General features: G+C 43.5%; 1 protein-coding gene across 1 annotated transcript in view; it reads right to left on the bottom strand.

Annotated features, from left to right (window-relative positions):
- Window positions 1-19,078, bottom strand: part of LOC125024410 (cadherin-6-like) — a 61,213-nt gene that overhangs the window by 11,250 nt on the left and 30,885 nt on the right. The window contains exons 3-7 of the mRNA XM_047612153.1: window positions 17,729-18,023; window positions 15,646-15,765; window positions 9,263-9,430; window positions 7,043-7,230; window positions 2,157-2,410 (exon numbers count right to left, since the gene is read on the bottom strand). Of these exons, the coding sequence (XP_047468109.1) occupies window positions 2,157-2,410; window positions 7,043-7,230; window positions 9,263-9,430; window positions 15,646-15,765; window positions 17,729-18,023 (1,025 nt within the window). The remainder of the gene's footprint in view (window positions 1-2,156; window positions 2,411-7,042; window positions 7,231-9,262; window positions 9,431-15,645; window positions 15,766-17,728; window positions 18,024-19,078) is intronic.

The following is a 19,078-nucleotide window of genomic DNA, read 5'->3' as shown; positions in this document are numbered from 1 at the left end:
ACAATTCTGTTCATTCGGTCTAATTAAAGTTTAATGAACCGTCAAAATACGTTTCTGCAGCTTGGCTAATTGTATCAGCGCTGCTTTATCTAGACGAGCATCTAAAAACAAAGCCAAACAAAGGCTGCTGCACTTCTTTGAGTAGTCACCACTCATCCAGAACTTAAAAAAGCTTCGTGGCGGTGAAATAAAGTCTATTTGCGTTTGCTTTCAGATCTGCCATGACCTGGATAAGACAATCTTCACAGGCACCGTTTTAGAGCACCGCTTGATGAAATATCGTCTCTGAAATCACAATAAAAAATATAAAAAAAAATCACTTTTTATAGCAGAGCTGAATCTTGACGTCCAATCATCAGATTGTCTTCTGCAGCAGGAACAATCTGGCAGTTGTCATGTCATTTTTGAAAGTCTTTTAATGCACCTCTTACGAGGTTAATAAGCTTTTAGAACATAGGTCTTCAACAAGGGGTCCGTGACCCTTAGGTAGTCTGCGCAGGTACAGCAGGGGGGTCGCAAAATCACTGGTTCATTAAACTTTTTTTTTTTTTTTTAATTTCCCCCCACAAATTTAAATGTCTTTAAATACACATTAACATGAATCCAACATATTTTAGTACAGGGATAAGGGATAGCTTAATACTGAATGCAAAATAATGTATATCTCTTCACATAAACCTTAAACCTTAAAGTATTGCTCTGGTTCCAGACGTCTGAATATCAGCCCGTTACTGAAAGAGTCGCTCAATGCTGTTACACTGAATGAAGACCAAAACCAAAGTTTTAAGGTGAGACTCAGCATTCAATCAGCTGATCACCGTCTTTTCTAAGTTTTCAGAGGACTCGAGAGTCTTCAAAGTCACCTTTCAATCCAGGCTTTCTCAAGGACTTCCGTATGCATTCGTGCCACGACATGCACGTGTCTGCGTGTGTCGGTGACTTCCTCACGCCAGGCTTCCCAGCCCTCCCCCACCACCACCACCACCTCCTCCTCCTCCTCGACTGCGCGGCTTTAAATGCCACAGGGTAGCTCCCCGCTTGATGATGGGCGATAAAAGAGAATGATATCATATTTGACACCTGCAATAAAGTGGTGGAACTTCAACCTTGAGAGCCAACTCCCTCGGTGCTTCATAAAAATGAAAAAGTCGGGGACAGTCGAGGCGCAGCTCCGCCACCCTTCTGCCATTATCCCCGTTTAATAGAACGCGCGCATAATTCTGCGTTCGCTCACACACGACTGAACTTTTTGGCACACTTCACTTTTAAGGACCAATTTTGCTCCTCCCCAAGAACAAAGCTTCCACATCAAGGCTTTAGCATTAATGATGTTAATGGTGAAGAAAACACAAGGACAAAGATTCGTTCATGACCTCCCTCTAAAGTTAATATTTAAATCATTCCTTTAATGGGAGCTCTTGTATTGACCTAAACTATAAATATAATATTCATAACTCAATACAAAGGCCTACTTCCTTCCTTATATCCGTATGTGTGTGATGGAGCTCCTTGTAGGTCAATGAAACATTATAACAAAGTTAATTAATGCAACCACATGTCGCCATTGGGATGTAGCTGTGGTTCTTGTATTGTAATGGCAGTAATGCTTCGAACAATAAACCTGTGAACTGTAAGTCCATTTATTATCGAAGTCAGTGCTACAGTAAAAATTGGGAAACTGTGAATAACTGCGTTGCACATTGATTTAAGGTGTGCACCTAAATTTTCTGCTTGGACTTCTAAAATATTTAGTAAGCAGCCGCACTGAACCTAGTAAAAAAAAAAAAAATATATATATATATATGTCTGGAGTCCTGTATTCAAAAGAACAGTGGTCCCAATCTTTTTTTGCTTGGATCATCCTAACATTTAATATTACTTATTATTATAAATTATAAATATAATAGAATATATAAAGATAATATAAATTATTATAAAAACACATTTGCCTGGCTTCATAAATTTACATAAGAAAAAACTTAGATGATGCCTTCGTAAAACTCGGAAATTCTACATTCCAGTCTTCATGTTACAGGTTAATTCAGAGGAGAAAAAAATAAGCATTGTATATTGGCAGCGTTTGCTGAACATTCAAATATGTGCAGCGGCTATTTTTTATTTTCAAAAATTCGTAGTGACTGAGTTTGTCTCCGTACCTGACCGGGCTGTTTTTGTCGTCGGGATCGGACGCGCTGACGGAGCCGATCACTGTGTTCTTGGCCGCGTCCTCTTTGACCTCAAAGATGTAGCTGGGCCGCTCGAACACGGGCGGCTCGTCCACGTCCTCCACGATGATCCTGACGACGGCCTCGTCTCTGAAGGGCCCCACCGAGAAGAAGCGCGGGTTGATGTGGACGTTTTCCACCTGGATGCGGAGGTTGTACTGACGCTTCCTCTCGAAGTCCAGGGCCTGCGGAAACCAGGAGAGAAATCTCCAACCTCCAATTCATTTGTTTTCCTTAATTAAAAAAGAAGCTTCCTCCGCGACTTCCTCTATCCGCGGCTTTTATCCACTGATATTTACTCTTTAAACATTCATTTGTATGCGGCAACACGCTCAATTGTTGATTCGGGGAGGGGGGGGGGCTAATCTCCATTTCGAACATCCTGCCACATTTAATTTTAGGTCAGATTGTTTTTTTTTTTTATTCATTAAACTGACAATTTCTTCCAGAGTATCTAATGAGCTCATGTGAAGGGTCTTAGTGTCTTCTTCAAGGACACTAACAAGACCGCTGATGGACACACACCGGCTGCGACACAGATCAGAACTAACCGCCGCGGAAACAACGCAACCAGTGTGGCGTTTTGGTGGGAAAATAACACGACGACGACGACGATGGCGCTCGTACTTTTAAGAATAAGAAACCTCATTAGCGTCTGAGCCTGAAAACAGAAACGTGATCGTTCCTCTGTCAACTTCTTGGATGTTGGCGCTCTTCTGCTTGATTTCCTGACGCCGGGCGCTCCGCCGCTCTATGAAACCATCAATCACGGTTGCGTTTCAATCTTTGCTGGGTGACATCTGTTCATTTCGCTGGTGTTGTTTTTTTTATTTTTTTTTTATTTTCTCTGTTAAATGAAGAGATCAGCATGCCAGATTAGTTCAGAGGATGGTGCCGAGACTTTGCGCTCCCTTTGACTGCGAAATGAAAAACACTGGAACTGTAATGAAGGGAAAAACTTTTCTGATTCGTGAGGCTGCTGACTATAAATATTTCAATGGCCGTGATTAATACTTAAACATTAATTTATTATTTTTTGAACATTTAGCTTTAAGTGAAAATTACAGAATAGATGTGGCGTGTTGTAAAGTTTCAACATTGCTCCGGCTAATGCAGGCATAACCTTTTCTCTGCGTATATTATACTTTCTTTTTTACCTATTTGTTCAGTTAAAAGCAAGCTGCCGAGTTATTTGTTTGTGTATGATCCTGCATCGACAGCACACTGCTGCTATATCCTATGATTTATGGGTGATTAGTAGCCAGATGCCTGCGAGTTCCTAATGTTTTCTGTTTTCTTATTAGGGCGACGTTTTTGCTTCTGGGTTTCTTCTCTGAACTATTTTCTTTTTCTTTTCTTTTTTTCCTTTTGTTTTTGAGGTTGCAGCCAGCGAAGGTATCGCCCAGTTGATGGAAATAATTGGAGAGCGGTGCATTTTAATGACAGGAGCTGCAGGAGGAGCCGGATCAGAGCGAGCCCCCCCTCGCAGGCGGCCTACTGTACATATGAAAGGAAGCCGGGGCGGCGATTGTTGGGAGCAGTCAGTGAAAGCTCGGGGATAAAAAAAAAGAAAAAAAAGGATGGAACGAGCTGTTTTCTGAAACCGTGAATACTGACATATTATGAGTCATTGATTTTTGCCATTTGGCGAAAAACGCTCGAGGGGCGGGGTGGCGGCGGCAGCGGCGGCGGTGTACATCCACGGGAGGAATATGTCGCTTTGAAGGGCCCGGCGCATGCAGAGATGGGACACACTCCCACTTGACAAGCCCATTTAATTAGCAGGTTCAGAATTAGGGCATGCTCACTCCCCACACACACTCTGCCCGCTTCGCCACATCCACTACAGCACTGCCGCGGCTACAAAAGGCAATTATGTCATCTTCCACTTAATGATGGCATGATGGAAGCGATCGATCGAAGGCTGCAGAGAGGGCGCTTGATAAGGCAGCTGCCAGATGCTGTTGAATACATCAAACGCGCCACAGCTGAATGCTGCGATCCATACCGAGCGTCAATACTTCTGCTTTGGTCTGAGCTGAGGGGAAGAATCTCACTCGAAACAAATGTAGTGGAAGTGCGGGCAAGTGTAAGCCAAAATCTAATAACTCCACTGTCCAACTTCTGGGCTGTCAGAGCGCATTGAAGTAAAAAGTTTTTTTTTTTTTTCTTCTTCGTCGAGCGCAGAGTGGTTGTTAAGAAGTCGGAACGTCTTTAATGACAAAAGAGAGCTGCCGCGTTGAGTGTTACCTGCAAATGATATTAGCCGAGATTACTTTTCATTGACAGAGACCAAACATGGCACGGCTGCACTCAGCAATAGCGCTTAAATGTATTTACATCCAGTAATTACATCGCTTTGTTGCAGTTTCCCCAATTCCCGCCTGCATTCAGACACACAGGGCAGCATTTAATTCACTGTTACTGTTATTATTTTATCTCGCTGGCATCGGCCCCGCTGTTTACTGCTGCACATTAAAAGCATTCGACTGGCCTTTATTGTGCAGCGGCAGTCATGGTTTGCGTCAGCAGATTAGTGTAAATGCGGCACGGAGCAATGGAGGACGAAGAAGAAGAAGAAGAAGAAGCAGCCGGATCGAGTTGTAAGACACAATAAATACTTGTTAATAAATAAATAAATTATTAAAACGACATAAGGCTCGACTTTGTGGGGCTGCTCTGTTTGTGCAGGCAGACAAAGGAGTGTTAGCTCTAGGAGTAAACTACACTCGCGGTTGACACCATTAGCTTCTGTTGAGGACGGGACTCTTAAGCACGTTTTTTTCAGGCCAAGGAACCCCCAAACTTAAGTAGGGACCCCCTACCTACTATATGTGTTCTATATTAAACTAAAGCTTAAACTAAAGCTTAGTGCTATTTAAATAAAAATTTAAATTTATAAAAATACATGATACCTGACCAAATACATTTGTCGGAGCGCCAGAATTTTTACTGGACAGTCACCTTGGGGGCCCTCAAATAAAATAAAATAAAAATCTAATTTTGGCATAACATTATCATTTAATGCTTATTTATTGTTTATATTTTTTCATTTCATTACAAAACTGAAGGCATTTTTAGCCTTTATGAGTCAGGCCTCTATCACTTACCACAGCCAACCACCAGGAGTGCTAGAGATATTTTGCCTCAACTCAATTCAAGTAAACTTTATTTATAGAGCACTTGAAAAACAAACAAAGCTTCGATAGGGTCATCACTCAGTGCGTTTACATGCGGAGCTTAATCGAGCTATGCTCAAAATTCGACTTTCTCGCTACAGTCCTTGTCCCAGTTTACATGCAGCGCAAGAAAATCGAATAACTGTTCTCCTCTTCCACACTAGGTGGCGATACGTATCTTTTCAGCGGGTTAATACCACGTTAATACGGCCCGATTTCCGGGTTGACCTATTACGTGATATAATAAATTAGAGTCGTTCTTGCGGCAGACCGGCATCTCAAACAACTATTTTTAATCATGTACGTAATGTTCGCGCTACTTCTGGTGCAGGTAAGATCCGCGCTATCCGTCAGACGGCTCCGTTTATCTTCTTCTTCTTGGACATTTTTGTTCCGGGTTCACACGCCATCGCAGCGTTGGTGGAGCAAGCACACAAGCATTATCCGATTGAAAAGTCCGATTCAATCGCATCGTCTGGGTGTCTCAATCGGATAATGAGATCTCCGATTTTAATCGGAGTAACGTGTTTACATGCACTTAATTTCTCCTGTTATAGTCCGATTAAGGCAATAATTCGTTTTTTTTTCACGTGCACGTAAACGCACTGACTGGCTTCAATACAGTTTCAGCTAGTGGAAGGAAAAGGCTTCTTCACACAGGTAGGCTAAAATGGCATGCTCAAAGGCCATGAAACGAAAAGTTGATGGGGAAAACAGATCCTTTAATGACGAATGGACTGAAAAGTACGCATTTATCATGCCAACCTTCAGAAATGCGTTACCCGTATGCCTCATTTGCAACAGAACTGTTGCCGTTGCAAAAGAATGTAATCTTCGCAGTCACCACAACACTAAACTCACAAATTTCAAGGATTCATATCCTGAGCAGTCAGAGGCCCGACAGAGAAAAATAGCCACAATGAAATCTGCCTGCTCCCATGCAAGTGGCATTATTACTCGAACTTTAACTGATCAAGAGCGAGTAACGTGTGCATCTCTGCAGGCTGCCTGGGTGCTTTGCGGAAAGCGAAAGGCCAGTTATGTGAAACAATAAAAGTTAATTTAAACAGTGCAGCGAGTTTGTCCTCATTAAATAGGGTCATATATGGTGAGGATTACTGATAGTTAAGAGTCTCAGTTGTCGTTGCTGTTTTCAGTTGCTGTAATAGTGCGGACCACACAATATTTTTCTCCTTGATCTACACATTTTGGACGGTTCAGTGGCCCAGATTCGGCCCGTGGGCCGCCAGTTTAAGAGCACTGCCCTAGGGGTTACGGACCCCCTGTTGAAGACCTAAGCTCTTAAGGATTATGTGTAGACAAGATGCGCTGAGACGCGGCGTCGCCCGGAGTGAAACTAGGTGGTTACGCGGCCCTTGTAGCCGGACTGATTGAAATGGAAATGTATTTGTTCCATCAGGTGCTAATCAGCCACGTCTGCTGTGTCAACAGGCTTTTACTGTAAATACAGTTTTACACTTTTTTTTCCAAACATGCAACAGTGTTTTTTTTTTTTCTGTTTTCTGTGTCTGCAGCTTCGCGCAATTTCCCTTGTGGATCAACAGAGTCTACCCAAGTCTAAAAACACATATCGATTGTAGTTTAGACATTGTTATAAGTCCAGTTACACGGCCCCACCTTTCTCAGCACAATCATGCCCTCCTGGTTGCTCCTGTTGGTGACGATTTCAAACATCGCGGGGCCGTCGCTCCCCATGATCCTGTAGTCCATCTCCGCATTCTGGCCGATGTCTGCGTCGATGGCCCGGACCACTCCCACGGTGGACCCGAGCTCCGCGGACTCGGGAACCCTGAACTCGTACAGAGCTGCGGACAAAGAAGCGCATCATTGGGCCTCGGCCTAAGACGAACTGGTCAGTCAGGGCAACGCTGTCAAGACGCTGAACTAAAAAAGAAAGAGCTAGGGAGGCGTCGGGAAGAATTCATGAGGAGATCGAGAGTGTGTGCGTTCAGGGCCGTGACAACTGAGGTCGCGCTCGTTTTTTCCGCACAAAGACGTGATTCATTTATACGGTGAATCAAGATTTGATTTTCTCAAAAATAACCAAAAAAAAAAGGGGAAGGGAGGGTCGATTTTAAAAGAATAAAGGCCACCCCTGACAGCCGACGAGCGCCAAGTCCTGAGTATATTTTATGACCTTGTTAGTGAAAAAAGGAAGAGTCTAAGTGGGTGAGTCAGGGAGCAAAGAATACAAGAGAGCAGGTCAGGGGGAGACTGAGTCAGAGCCAATCAGAGAGCGGCGACGGAGGAAACGGGCGAGGAGGGAGAGCGTGTGAAAAGGAGTGTTAGATTTAGTGCGGCAACATTTGTAGATCAGCCGTGGAGCCGACATCTCATATGCGGTAAAACATATTTCACTCCCGAAACAGACACTTGGCCTTTTCGCGTTAAGTTGCTACGAGCGCTATCGACTCAAACTTTAGGATGTAACATAAATTCCAGGCCAATTTGCTCAACATAAATTAATTGCTCCGTCTCCCCCCACCCCCACTCCCACCTCTCTCTCTCTCTTCTTATTTTGTTAGATGATTTCCTGGTGTGAGGGGGGGAGTGATGAATTGATGGCTGCCTGTCGGCTGCGGCGGCCTTGGCTGCATCTCGTATGCTTAAATAAATAGCTGGACTGCGGGAGGGGAGCGGGCGTGATATACACACAGCCTGCGGAGACAAACAGCACTGACACACTAATAAAACATGCTGACAGTGTTTTGGCAACGCCTGAGTCGGCAGGTCTCCGTGACACTCGCCTCCACGCGCGCAAACACACACACACACACACAAAGTGACACACCACAAGGAGGTTTCCCTAGGCTAACAGGTATTTAGCATTGGGTGGAAAAGAAGAGGCATCACTCCGGCAGACAACAATGATATCGCTTCCTGACACTCTACCTCCTCTGGGTGTCCCATTACAATATCTCTTCCTCTTTCTCCCTCTTTCAGTCCACCCTCCACCCCTCCTTCCCCCCCATCACCTCTATCAAAGCCTGTCTTTCCGTCGTCAGCCTCACTCTTCCTCTTTCTTCTTCTATGTTCCCCTCCTGTCACCTCCTCCGTCCCCTGTCTTATCAATCTCCCTCGCTCCCTCCTTCACTCCTGTCGCTGCGCCTTCGCTGGTGGAAGGTCTCAGATGACAGCCACCGTCACCCCCCCCCCACCCTCTACCTCCCCCAAAGCTGGTGGGAGTGATAAATATTGGGTGGGGGGGGGTGGTTGTGGTTGTGGTGCCAGCAATGCAAACACGTCACACTGTGTACAGTTGGTGTTTGCTTTTACAGAGGAAGAGGGAGGGGGGCACGACGACTAATCTGTCAATCCGGCCAAGGCGCACGGGTGGGGGGGGGCGTTACTGGAGAAAGGGAGAAAATGCGTGAGGCCGAAAGAGAGCAGAGGGCGGGAGTAAAAAGGAAACATCGATGATTGATGATTGATGGATGGAACGGAAAGGGGGGGGAAATGCACGCGCCAAGGACGAATCGAGAACTGTGGTTTTATGGAGTAAAAGGCTTCAGAAGGACGACTTAATAGTGGGAGAGAGACAAAGAGAGAGGAAGAGCCGGGGAGATAAAAACCAAGTGAATGTACTCTCTTCATTTAATAGGGATTACAGGCCTGATCAGATGCACTTTGCGGGACCTTTCGCTCTGTCATATGGCTCTATATTTAATTATTCGCTGCCTTTAAGAGGCCCGCCTCAGTCGCACGAAACCCGGAGATCAGCGCAATAATCCAGGTTCATTCTGAAACCGACACCAGATGGGCGCCCCGGAAACCACCGACGAGCCGGTTTTCACGAGCTTTTCATGAGGACCGGTCGTCCAGAGAGTCCGCACTCACCCTTGGTGAAGCGCGGCGGGTTGTCGTTCACGTCGCAGAGGGTGATGCTGACCGTGGTGGTCCCCGAGAGCCCGCCCATCTGCCCGGCCATGTCTTTGGCCTGGATCACGACCTGGTAGTTCTCTTTGACTTCTCTGTCCATGCCAGACAGGGCCGTCTTGATCAGACCTGAGGGGGAAAGAAAAAGGGGAGAAAAAAAAAAGTGGATATCATCCATATGGTTGGGTTTATTTGGACAGGGTGCAGGCAATCAGTAGATTTATAGGAGTCATTATGTTTTTTACTTGATTATGTGTTATTTTTACACATTAACAATCAGTCCCGTTTTCGTTTAAAAATGATGGAAAGGCCGGAAAACAATAAACTCAGAAATCAGAAAAATGAAAATCGTAAAAACGCCATCCGCAGCCCAAAAGAAAAAAAAAAAAAAGTTTCACCGTTCGTGTTTATTTGCTCTTTGGAGAAATGAGCTGCCGTATAATCAGCCGCTCGTTTTCCTGTTCGCCGCCTCTAACTGAGGTGACCTCGTACACCCTTCAGATGTGGTCGCTTCTCACTTTCGCAGCTTTTTACAATTCAATTTTGGCTGTGCGGTGTCAAAAAAAATGAAGCTTCTTTTCAGTAATTGGGATATATTTCTATGAAAATCTTTAAAAACATACAAATGACCAGTCTTTATTCTTGCAGCACATTAGCTATTTCACTAGAGAACCTAAACCAAAGACTGCAGAATAGCAGGACACCTTAACTAACAATGTTTGATACCACAGATTTTCTTTACGATCCGATACTGTGTAAAATTCAGGCTGGTGCCGGCGATACCGATCCGATGGCGATACTATGTGTAAAAACACCTTAATGTGTCTGGTTAAAAAAAAAAAAAGTAGTGTATTTCAAATCATAGCTTCATAAAGAATACAAAAATACAAAAAAGTGGCCTCATTCACTGTATAGTTGAACTAATATAACAGAAAAAAACATGGGACACAATCATACAAAACATGTGACAATGTCAATTCAAACACTAAAAAAAGAAATAAGTAGAATGATAACTATGAACTACTATACAGCGAAAACTTGCTTCTTAAATCTGACCCTTTGCTCTCCTCTTCTGTCCTCATCATAGATGCCTCATGTCTGTGTTGTGGTTTACCTTGAGGTGTTTCACAAGGTTTGTTGTGTTGCCACAGCTCAATAGTTTAGTTTTTTTCCACTGTGTTCCTACATCACCTTGGATGACTGAAGTATCGAAAGTATCGGTATTCTGATTTGAGAATTGATTTTAAAGACCTGGTATCGGAAGTATCGACATTTCAGAATCGATCCACACGTCACTGACCTTATTCAATAGTGGCAGAAGTTGCAGAATAAGTCCAATTTATTCATAAATCAGCTGCCATTAAGTTATTTTTTAAGCAAAAGAATGTCTCAAAGTCCATCTAGAGACGCTCAGTTATAATTATTTACAGATTTTGTGACATTAATCAGTTGGTAACGATAATGAAAAGAATTTATTGAGCGATCGTAGCCTTTGTAATCTTTGATATGTTAAGTATGAACAACTCCAGCGATCGCTTCTCGCGTGGCAGCTTTATGCACAACCTTCAACCCGCCGTGTGTCGTAAAAATAACGAACTGCCTCCACTGTCCCCACCTGAAACATTTGGAAAAATAAGTGTCTGCGTCAGCTGCATTGAATAAATGATATTTCATTTTTTAGATTCATGCATCTACAGGCCAGATAATTAAGCCACTAAGAACATTTTATTACTGAAAGGTCAGTGCTCTTGCTCTGTATGCGCAGCAGCATGGAGCTCAGCGGCCACCCAGGAGCACATTTCGGTGTCTGTGTTCTTATGATTTAACTCGCGAGTGGAGCAAAGGGCCAATCAACCCAAACTGCAGCGTATTCCTTTAATTTTCTAAGTGTACCCTGCAAATGTGTTCGGCGTCGTTTATCTCCCCTTTGGAATTAAGGCCGTTAATGTTCAGCCTTTCAGCAGCCGCGCGGGCTTGCTTACTTCCTCCGCGCTCTGACACGTCAGATCTCTAGTTTGGAGTCAGGACAGAGACCGAGCGGCGCTGTAATTGGCAGCGCATTCAAAAGGTGCCCTCCATCTCCCATCAGAGTCGGCCTTAAATCCCGTCTGCTATTACACGTTTGAATTTGAAGCATCATAAAAGAAGGAGACGAAGAAGGAGAAGAAGAAGAAGCAGGCTGAGGGAGCGAGGCACACACCGATAGGCGTAGTGGAATGAAAGAGTAAAGATGAAAAAAAAAAAATTTCACCCTAAATAAACTGCTTTTGACGAACTTCACCACTTCCGAGGCGAACGGATGATTCGTCGCACATCAAACAATGAGGAAGACGGAGGGGCTGACGAGGCGCCCCGCTCAGATCAGACTGGCCTACGCTGTTCAAAAGGCCCTCCAACTTGCTCTTTTCTTCCTCCCCTACATAACATGGGAAAAATGAAATGCGCGCACAATGAGGCTTCCCTCTCTTCCCCCTCCTAACAATGTGCAAATTATCTCCAAGAACAGAACAGCGGACGTTTAGGCGGCGTTGCAGGCGAAGGAAGCTGAAGCACGGCAGCATGGAAAAAAAAAAAAAAGAAAACCGCATCTGTATCTCTGTCTACCTTTGTTATTGCTTAATGAATACAATACACACACAAGAGGCGGAGAGGAGAAACAAATCCTGCTTATAATACGATGTCCAGGCATGTCTTTGTGTAAGAGGGGATGTCAGCTTACATACCACATGTGGGATAAACCATATTACTGTTAATCCCTCCGCTAATCTGCAAATGGCTTTTTTTTTTTTTTTTTTGTCGTTTCTCTTTTGTTTAAGCAAAAAAGACACGAGCGGGATGTGTTCCAAAGCGCACATTAATGATTAAAAGTAGCAAGCGGGTAGATTCTGGGGTTGGTGATTTGCCACTCTCCCTACTACAAATCCCTCTGCCGCCTGTTAGCCTGCGAGAGGAGGAGGGCGTGTTGGTATTTTTGGTTCGCTGAAAAGGAAAACTGCCTTCCAGTAGTTACAACGTGATAAATTGTTTTAATTTAGTTTCCCGGTGAACCAGATTTCCCTCGCTTTCTGTTTGGTTAGTGATTTGTTCTGCTTCCCACGATCGCCACCTTCAAACCTGTTGCACGTAAGTGGAAGGTCCAGTGTCAATAGTATAGTTAAAGAAGAATGATAATAGTTTTGCCACTCAAAAGGGTCCTTCATGGCCACAGTGCATAGCTAGGCTACTGAGGGTGCAGTCACTCAGGAGCTATAATATTATATCTATGTATTGTATCTATGACGGAATTTACTTTCTGTAAGCGGTACATCGGAGAAAAAAATCTAGATCTTGCACAAGGCAGTTGGCTTTAAAACAACTTTTAAGAACTGTAGATATTTAGATCCTCATCTATCACCTTACACCATAGGTCTTCAACAGGGGGTTCGCAACCCCTAGGGGTGTCCGCGGAGGTGCTACAAGGGGGTCGCAAAATTCTTGGTTGATTTTTGGATGGACATTTTTTATATATTTTTTTAAATTTCCCCCCACAAATTTAAATTTCTCTAAAACCACATAAACATGAATCCAACATATTTAGGTAAAGGGAGGCAAATGGAGGCATAATAAGTTTTTCAGTCTTTTAGTCAACAAAGCGCCGCAGCAGACCTCTCAATCTAAGATCTGAAACCAATGCATAAAAAACCATGGGCAGATTTTTTGAAAACATCATTAATATTAACTTATACTCTTCCTGCATACCTTCGTTAGAAATCTGGTTGCGGACTCGTAGACGTGACTTGTGTCATGAGACCGAGATCGAAACCTAAGAACTCCTGAAAGCAGTAGCAGCGTTTTGGATTTGAAAAGTACGACAACACAGAGGGGTCGAACAAAAGCAAAGCCACTTCCAAAAATACTTGTGGAAATACCACAAACCTCCACGACTGTTTGTTTCGAAGCTGAAGTATCTCTAAAGGATTTAGATACTGTGAATTGAAGCGATTCAGGAAATCAGTGGCGACCCTGAGGCGTACTTTGCACATAGCTCGCTGATCAGCTCTCTACATTCATTAGGTACCCCACTATAATCAAATTGTAATATAACAGTCCTGCACTAAATGTCGCTTTAAGGTTTAGTTTATGTTGAAAATGGCACCAGAAAGGTGGTAATTCAACTGGAGGATGCAGTTTGTGGAGCTGTGAAACTGGATTGAACTAAACACTAAAAGTCTGTCTGTTATTTAGCCTAACCCACTGCCTAAACTGTCAGAATAATGGTAACATGTGTTGGTACAACACCGCACAAACCACAGCCTCCAGAATGGAAAAACATTTGAACTGAGTCATTACTTTAAACAAACGCTGAAACTCTTTTCAAGGCAAGTGAGTGAATTTATATCATTGCTTTTTACTGCTTAGTGGTTTTAAAGGAACTTATTAGTCATGATCTCTTTTTTTTGTCTTGTTGAATTGTTGTCACCATTTTTACTAATATAAGTAGCTTCAGTTCTAAAAATGAAAGTGCAAACACATAAATTACATTTCTAACAATATACTGGAGTGACAATAGCGGTTTTCTAATCCACTTATTATTCTGAAATGGTGTTAAGATATCCGAGTTAAATGCTGGATTGTGGGACAATTATTTTATTTAAGAAATCCTGTCTCCACCCAGACACTGTTTATACTTGTTATATGTCTTGCATAAACAAGCAGACTCCTCTAAGTGTTTATCTCCTATTGTGTAAGCGCACAAGACGATTCCGACCACTAAACATAGATGAAATTGCATTAGAGGAAAACAATTTTCAGATTTATGAAGGTTTTATTTTATTTATGAACAGGTCTTTGACCTAGAACTGGACTGCTGGATATTTTCTGCTTTCATGAATAAAATAACACTTTCACAAAGCTGAAACAGGGTTAAGGCTTTTACTGGGACATTTTAGCACCCCTCCAGAACAATAAGAGGATCAAGGAACTGAGAATGTAGGAAAAACCGCTCGTTTTACTCATCGGTGACAGGCAGGCAGGCAGCAGGAGGCTAACAGCAGGAATGCTACATTATAAACCCTGTTTATTTTTACACAGTTTTCCTACAGTTGTTAAGCTGCGGTAAGATTTGTTAAAGACTGGGAACACACTTTAGATTGTTTGTAACAAAAAAAAAAGAAAAAAAAAAGCACTTTGCATATAACGGGGCACAAAACGAGCTGACGTCATGCCCGCAAAACACCAGCTTATTAGCTAACTCTTTGACGTTTGAAACGCTAACGGTAGAACTAGCTAGGTTGACGAGCGTTAAATTATGATGTCGCTAGACACTACGTTTAGCATTGGAATGGTACGAACACTTATATTTTTTGAAGTTTGACTTCATTTATTAGCGTTTTTATAAGAGTTTTAGAAGACAGTCAGGGTGCGTTCAAAGCCCACACTGTGTTTCAGCCTGTACACAGTCCCCTGCTGTTCTAACTTCATCTGGTCCCTGGACGTTGTTTCAGCTGCCAGCTGGTGTACAGATCTCACAGTTTGCTCTCAGCAAAAGATAAAAGAATTTATTTTCCAGGACAACTCATTTTACCATTTCTCCAACTTTTCTGAAGGATTCCTAAGCCAGTAAAAAGGTCTGAAAGTTTTCCAGGATGTGTTCTATGACGGAGAGTAACTAAAAATAAGTACTAGTTTTGATGCGCTTTACTTGAGTAATTATTTTTCATTTGACAGCTTTAGTTTCTTAAACATGAACATTTTCGTAGAAACTTTTAAGTTGCCAAACCGTTTGGCTTTTTTTCAAAAAGCACCATGTAGTTTGGGTCACATTTCAGATGTTGCCAACAGCTATAGCACACTAAACTTCTCACATGGTTTGTTCGTACTTTAATAAAAATCAAAGACTGGATAAGAAATTCAGAAACTGACAACAGATTTGTGCATCAGAGCTGTTATATTTTTCTTCTCCCTTTAACCACATCATGACCCCTCCAAGTTATCAACTGCTTGTAAAACAGCAAGTTTCACACTAGCGCTGCCCACTGACATACAGTATTACTAATTCAGTGATGTTGTGCATAATCATAAATCAGTCAAAGCACTTTTACTTTAATATTTTGCCTATACCTCTGTATTTTTAATTTAGTGGGATTTTTAATGTAGAACCTATAACTTGTGATGATTATGTCTGGATTGCTGATTGCTCTCAAGAACCATATTATGGAAATTATATAGACTTGTTTGATTAATTATCTAAAAGTAACAATGTGCTGGAATGTAATCATGAAAGGATGGGACAGAAACACAAAGCTCACCACTAACATCAATACACCGATAGCCTTAAGACTATTTTTGCGTGAATTGACACTGACCGGTTTCCGGGTCCACGGAAAAGTACGGCTGGCCCTCCAGGATGCTGTACACCACCCTGGCGCTGTTCCCGTACGTGGCGTCGTCCGCGTCTGTGGCTGTCACCTGAATTACCGAGGTGCCTGGGTGGGGAAAAGATTCATGACGATGATTCAGATCAACTCCTCAATACTCCTGAAAATTGCCTGCTGGATAATTGGTTAAACTGATGCACCTTCTGATGAGGTGTCGGATCCTCTTCTAATCACGCTCACGCAGAATGTGACTGATCATTTCTGTCCCTTTGCGTTAGCCAAACCAATCTTTATCCCTCGGCCACTTATACCCTCATACGTGATTGATTTTCGCAGGTGATCGATAGCGCCTAATGTATTTTTCTAAGTATATCTTTCTTAGCATGCACACGGCACCGGAGTTGGCTCTTTGCAAACCCCAAGAAGCCTATTAGCGTATCCACAGATCTGGAGTGTCTGAGAAGCCAAATATCTGATAGCAGGAGAACGACTGTGATCCATTTTCTCTTCCAGAGAGGCTGAAGCCCTATTTCAGTAGAACAAAGAAGAACGGTTAGCCAAGTGCTACCTCCCAAATGGCGCCTTGCGGGGCCAAGTGTTGCCTCATTACATGCAGAAGAAAATTAATTGAGTAGAAATATTTAATGGCAAAGTGATATAAATATAGAATTGTGCAATACACTAGGATAATGACCTCATGAAACTTCTCTAATTTGATGTCAGCTGAGATGTGTGTGGGGCGAGAGGAGAGTTTCCCTCCTTTAAGGTCGATGTCATCTGTATGGATGAAGGATGTTATTAAAAAAAAAAAAAAAAAAAAAGTGAGGGACTGTAAAGCAGACAGAGAAAGACCACGGCTGTCTGATTTGGTGTAAGTGACAGTTCGGGAGGATTCTTGAGCAAGTTCACCGAACCTTGATCACTAATACCTTTAACTGGGGAATTAGACTCAAAGAAGCTTTTCTGACATGGCGGCTTTTAGAAAATATCACTGATCCACATCAGCCATCTCATCGCCGACTTTAAGCTTTTGAGAGGAGAATTCTCTGACAAACAAGTCAGGAATGATTGCAGTTTTTTTCGTGCAGGGGGAGTAAATTACTCCCACCGTAATCATTCAGTTGTCAAAAAGAAGACCCGTGCCGAAGACGTCCCTGACCGAGAGTCCGAGGGAAAGGATGTCAGAGCTGTGAGGCTGTAATAAAACTCAACGTGTATGTCACATTTAAAGGGGCCGTGTCTCGACGCAGTCAGTCATGAACACATGCTCTGCCAAGCAGTGACATCACACCTCGGTTGTTGCCATGGGCACCCGTGCTGCCCTTAGATAAGTGCTGGCCTCTCTCTTGGGGTTGCTGAACCGAGTGACAACTCTGTCACATGTCTGGGCTGCAAGACCAATGTCCCTCAGTCCCCGAAGCACAGCAGCAGCAGCACAACAGAGGGCTCACTCCACGTTTTCATGCAAGTATTGATTAGGAGCCTTTTTATATTGTGTATATATATTCATGAGAGCCAAAGTGCATGGTGAATTAAAGTTTAATTTGCTGCCGAATGACGAGAACGACTGAGTATGTGGAAACAGCGAATGGTGCTGTCTCAGGAACTGCCGATCCATGGTTATTTGCTGTGATGACGTAGCTGACAACGCCTGTAATTAAATTAAATACTGTTTTAACAAGATCCAGTGCTGTATTTAAAAGATTATCTGCACCAGCACTCCACTGCCTCTGTCACTGAGACTCTTTACCTTGTTTGTTCTCCGATCATATAACAGCTCCTAGTCTTTCTCATTTAATTAGCCGGGGCCTCTTTGTTGAGTCTGCATCATTATTGTGATTGATAAAGCTCCATTGATCCAGGCATTTTATAACGCCTTTGTCCCATTTGAATCATAATCCTTTCAATTCAGCTCGCTGCAGACAGAAGTACAAACCCTCATCTGTGTACACACTGAATCGACTAGTTTATGATCAACTGATATGTTTTTCCAGGCTCGGTGCCATTTTTTTTTCTGCAGGTGCATGACGAGTTCATGGAAATGCAGTGATTATATACGGCGGAGACGTACCGATGTCTGACATCTCAGGGACCCGGGCCACGTAGGGGTCCTTGGTGAAGCGTGGCTCGTTGTCGTTGATGTCGTGGATCTTGATGATGAACTCGGACTCGCCCTCCAGCGCCTCGTTGGTGAAGCGGTCCACGGCTTTGGCGTGGAGGATGTAGTAGGCCTTCTCCTCCCTGTCCAGCCTCTTGGTGGCGTGGATGTCCCCTGAGTTCTCGTCGATCCTGAACAGCGTCCCCGCGCCTTCCCCGGTGAGGACGTACCGCACGCTGCCGTCTCCTCTGTCCGAATCTGAGTGGAGCTGTGGTGCAGAAAAAAAAAAAAAAAATATATATATATATATATATTTATATATATAATCAACGCATCCGTGCGACAACACAACATCCATTTCAAGCAACAGTTCGTGGCATTTTCATTTTAATAAATTTCCACTTTGGTGCTAATTGTTGTAGCACAACAGTGATTCAGACTCTGGTTTATGAAAGCTTTCACATTTGCTTAATTTGCTCTTATGAAGTGTCAGCTAGCCTTTCCCAGGGAAAAGTCTTCTTGTTAGGAGCCGCAGAAGCGGTGGCAGCGAACAGAAGCGGCATCTACAAAAAAAAAATAAAAAAGGTGAGAGGAGAATAACATCACAGCGCTGCCTGCTCGTTTTGACTGACAGGTGATGTCGGGAAGCGGAGTGCAGAAACACATCCCAGCCACGAACACTTTGCACCGAGGATGTCAACAAAATCCAATTTCAAAGCAGAATCCGCGTAAGTATTTCTGATGCGCCGCGCACATATCAGTGATCTGACCAATCAGGGCCCTGGCAAATAAACAGTGACGGCTTTGATAAGTGGGTTTGGTGTTGTTCAGTAAACTGTCATTGCGTTTTGACAATGCACAAGCGTGGCTTCACCTCTTCCCTGTGAAACTCGCATCCTGCCAAGAAGAAAGCGCGCAGCCCGAGCGTTTAAAATGCCGCATCCGCTCACGTCGTTACATGCAGGCTGCCGCGCTTCTTACCGCGGGGCCACGGTGGCATTTTCACAGTGCTGTAAAACAGAATGCCAGTGGGTCGGAGTCTGTGAAGTACCAGCATGAGTGCGCGCACGTCCGTCGCCTGCCAATCCCTGATGGATCAGCAACATGACCAACATGCCAGAAGACCACAAGAGTCCACTCGTCTGTAGAGCTTCTCATTATTATTTGCTGTCTCCCTCTCTATCTCCTGTTTAATTTTTTTCCCCCAACATGAACAGCAGCTTAGCATGCTCTGACATTTTAATTCCGCCGCCAAATCCCCCCAACATATTTATCTCCGAGAACTCATCAAAAGCTTGTCCAGTCTTTTTTTTTTTTTCTCCA

Source organism: Mugil cephalus, chromosome 18 (assembly GCF_022458985.1).
Source record: "Mugil cephalus isolate CIBA_MC_2020 chromosome 18, CIBA_Mcephalus_1.1, whole genome shotgun sequence".
Taxonomy (NCBI): Eukaryota; Metazoa; Chordata; class Actinopteri; order Mugiliformes; family Mugilidae; genus Mugil; species Mugil cephalus.
Note: the sequence above shows the minus strand (reverse complement) of the source record. Positions and strands in the feature narration are given on the sequence as shown.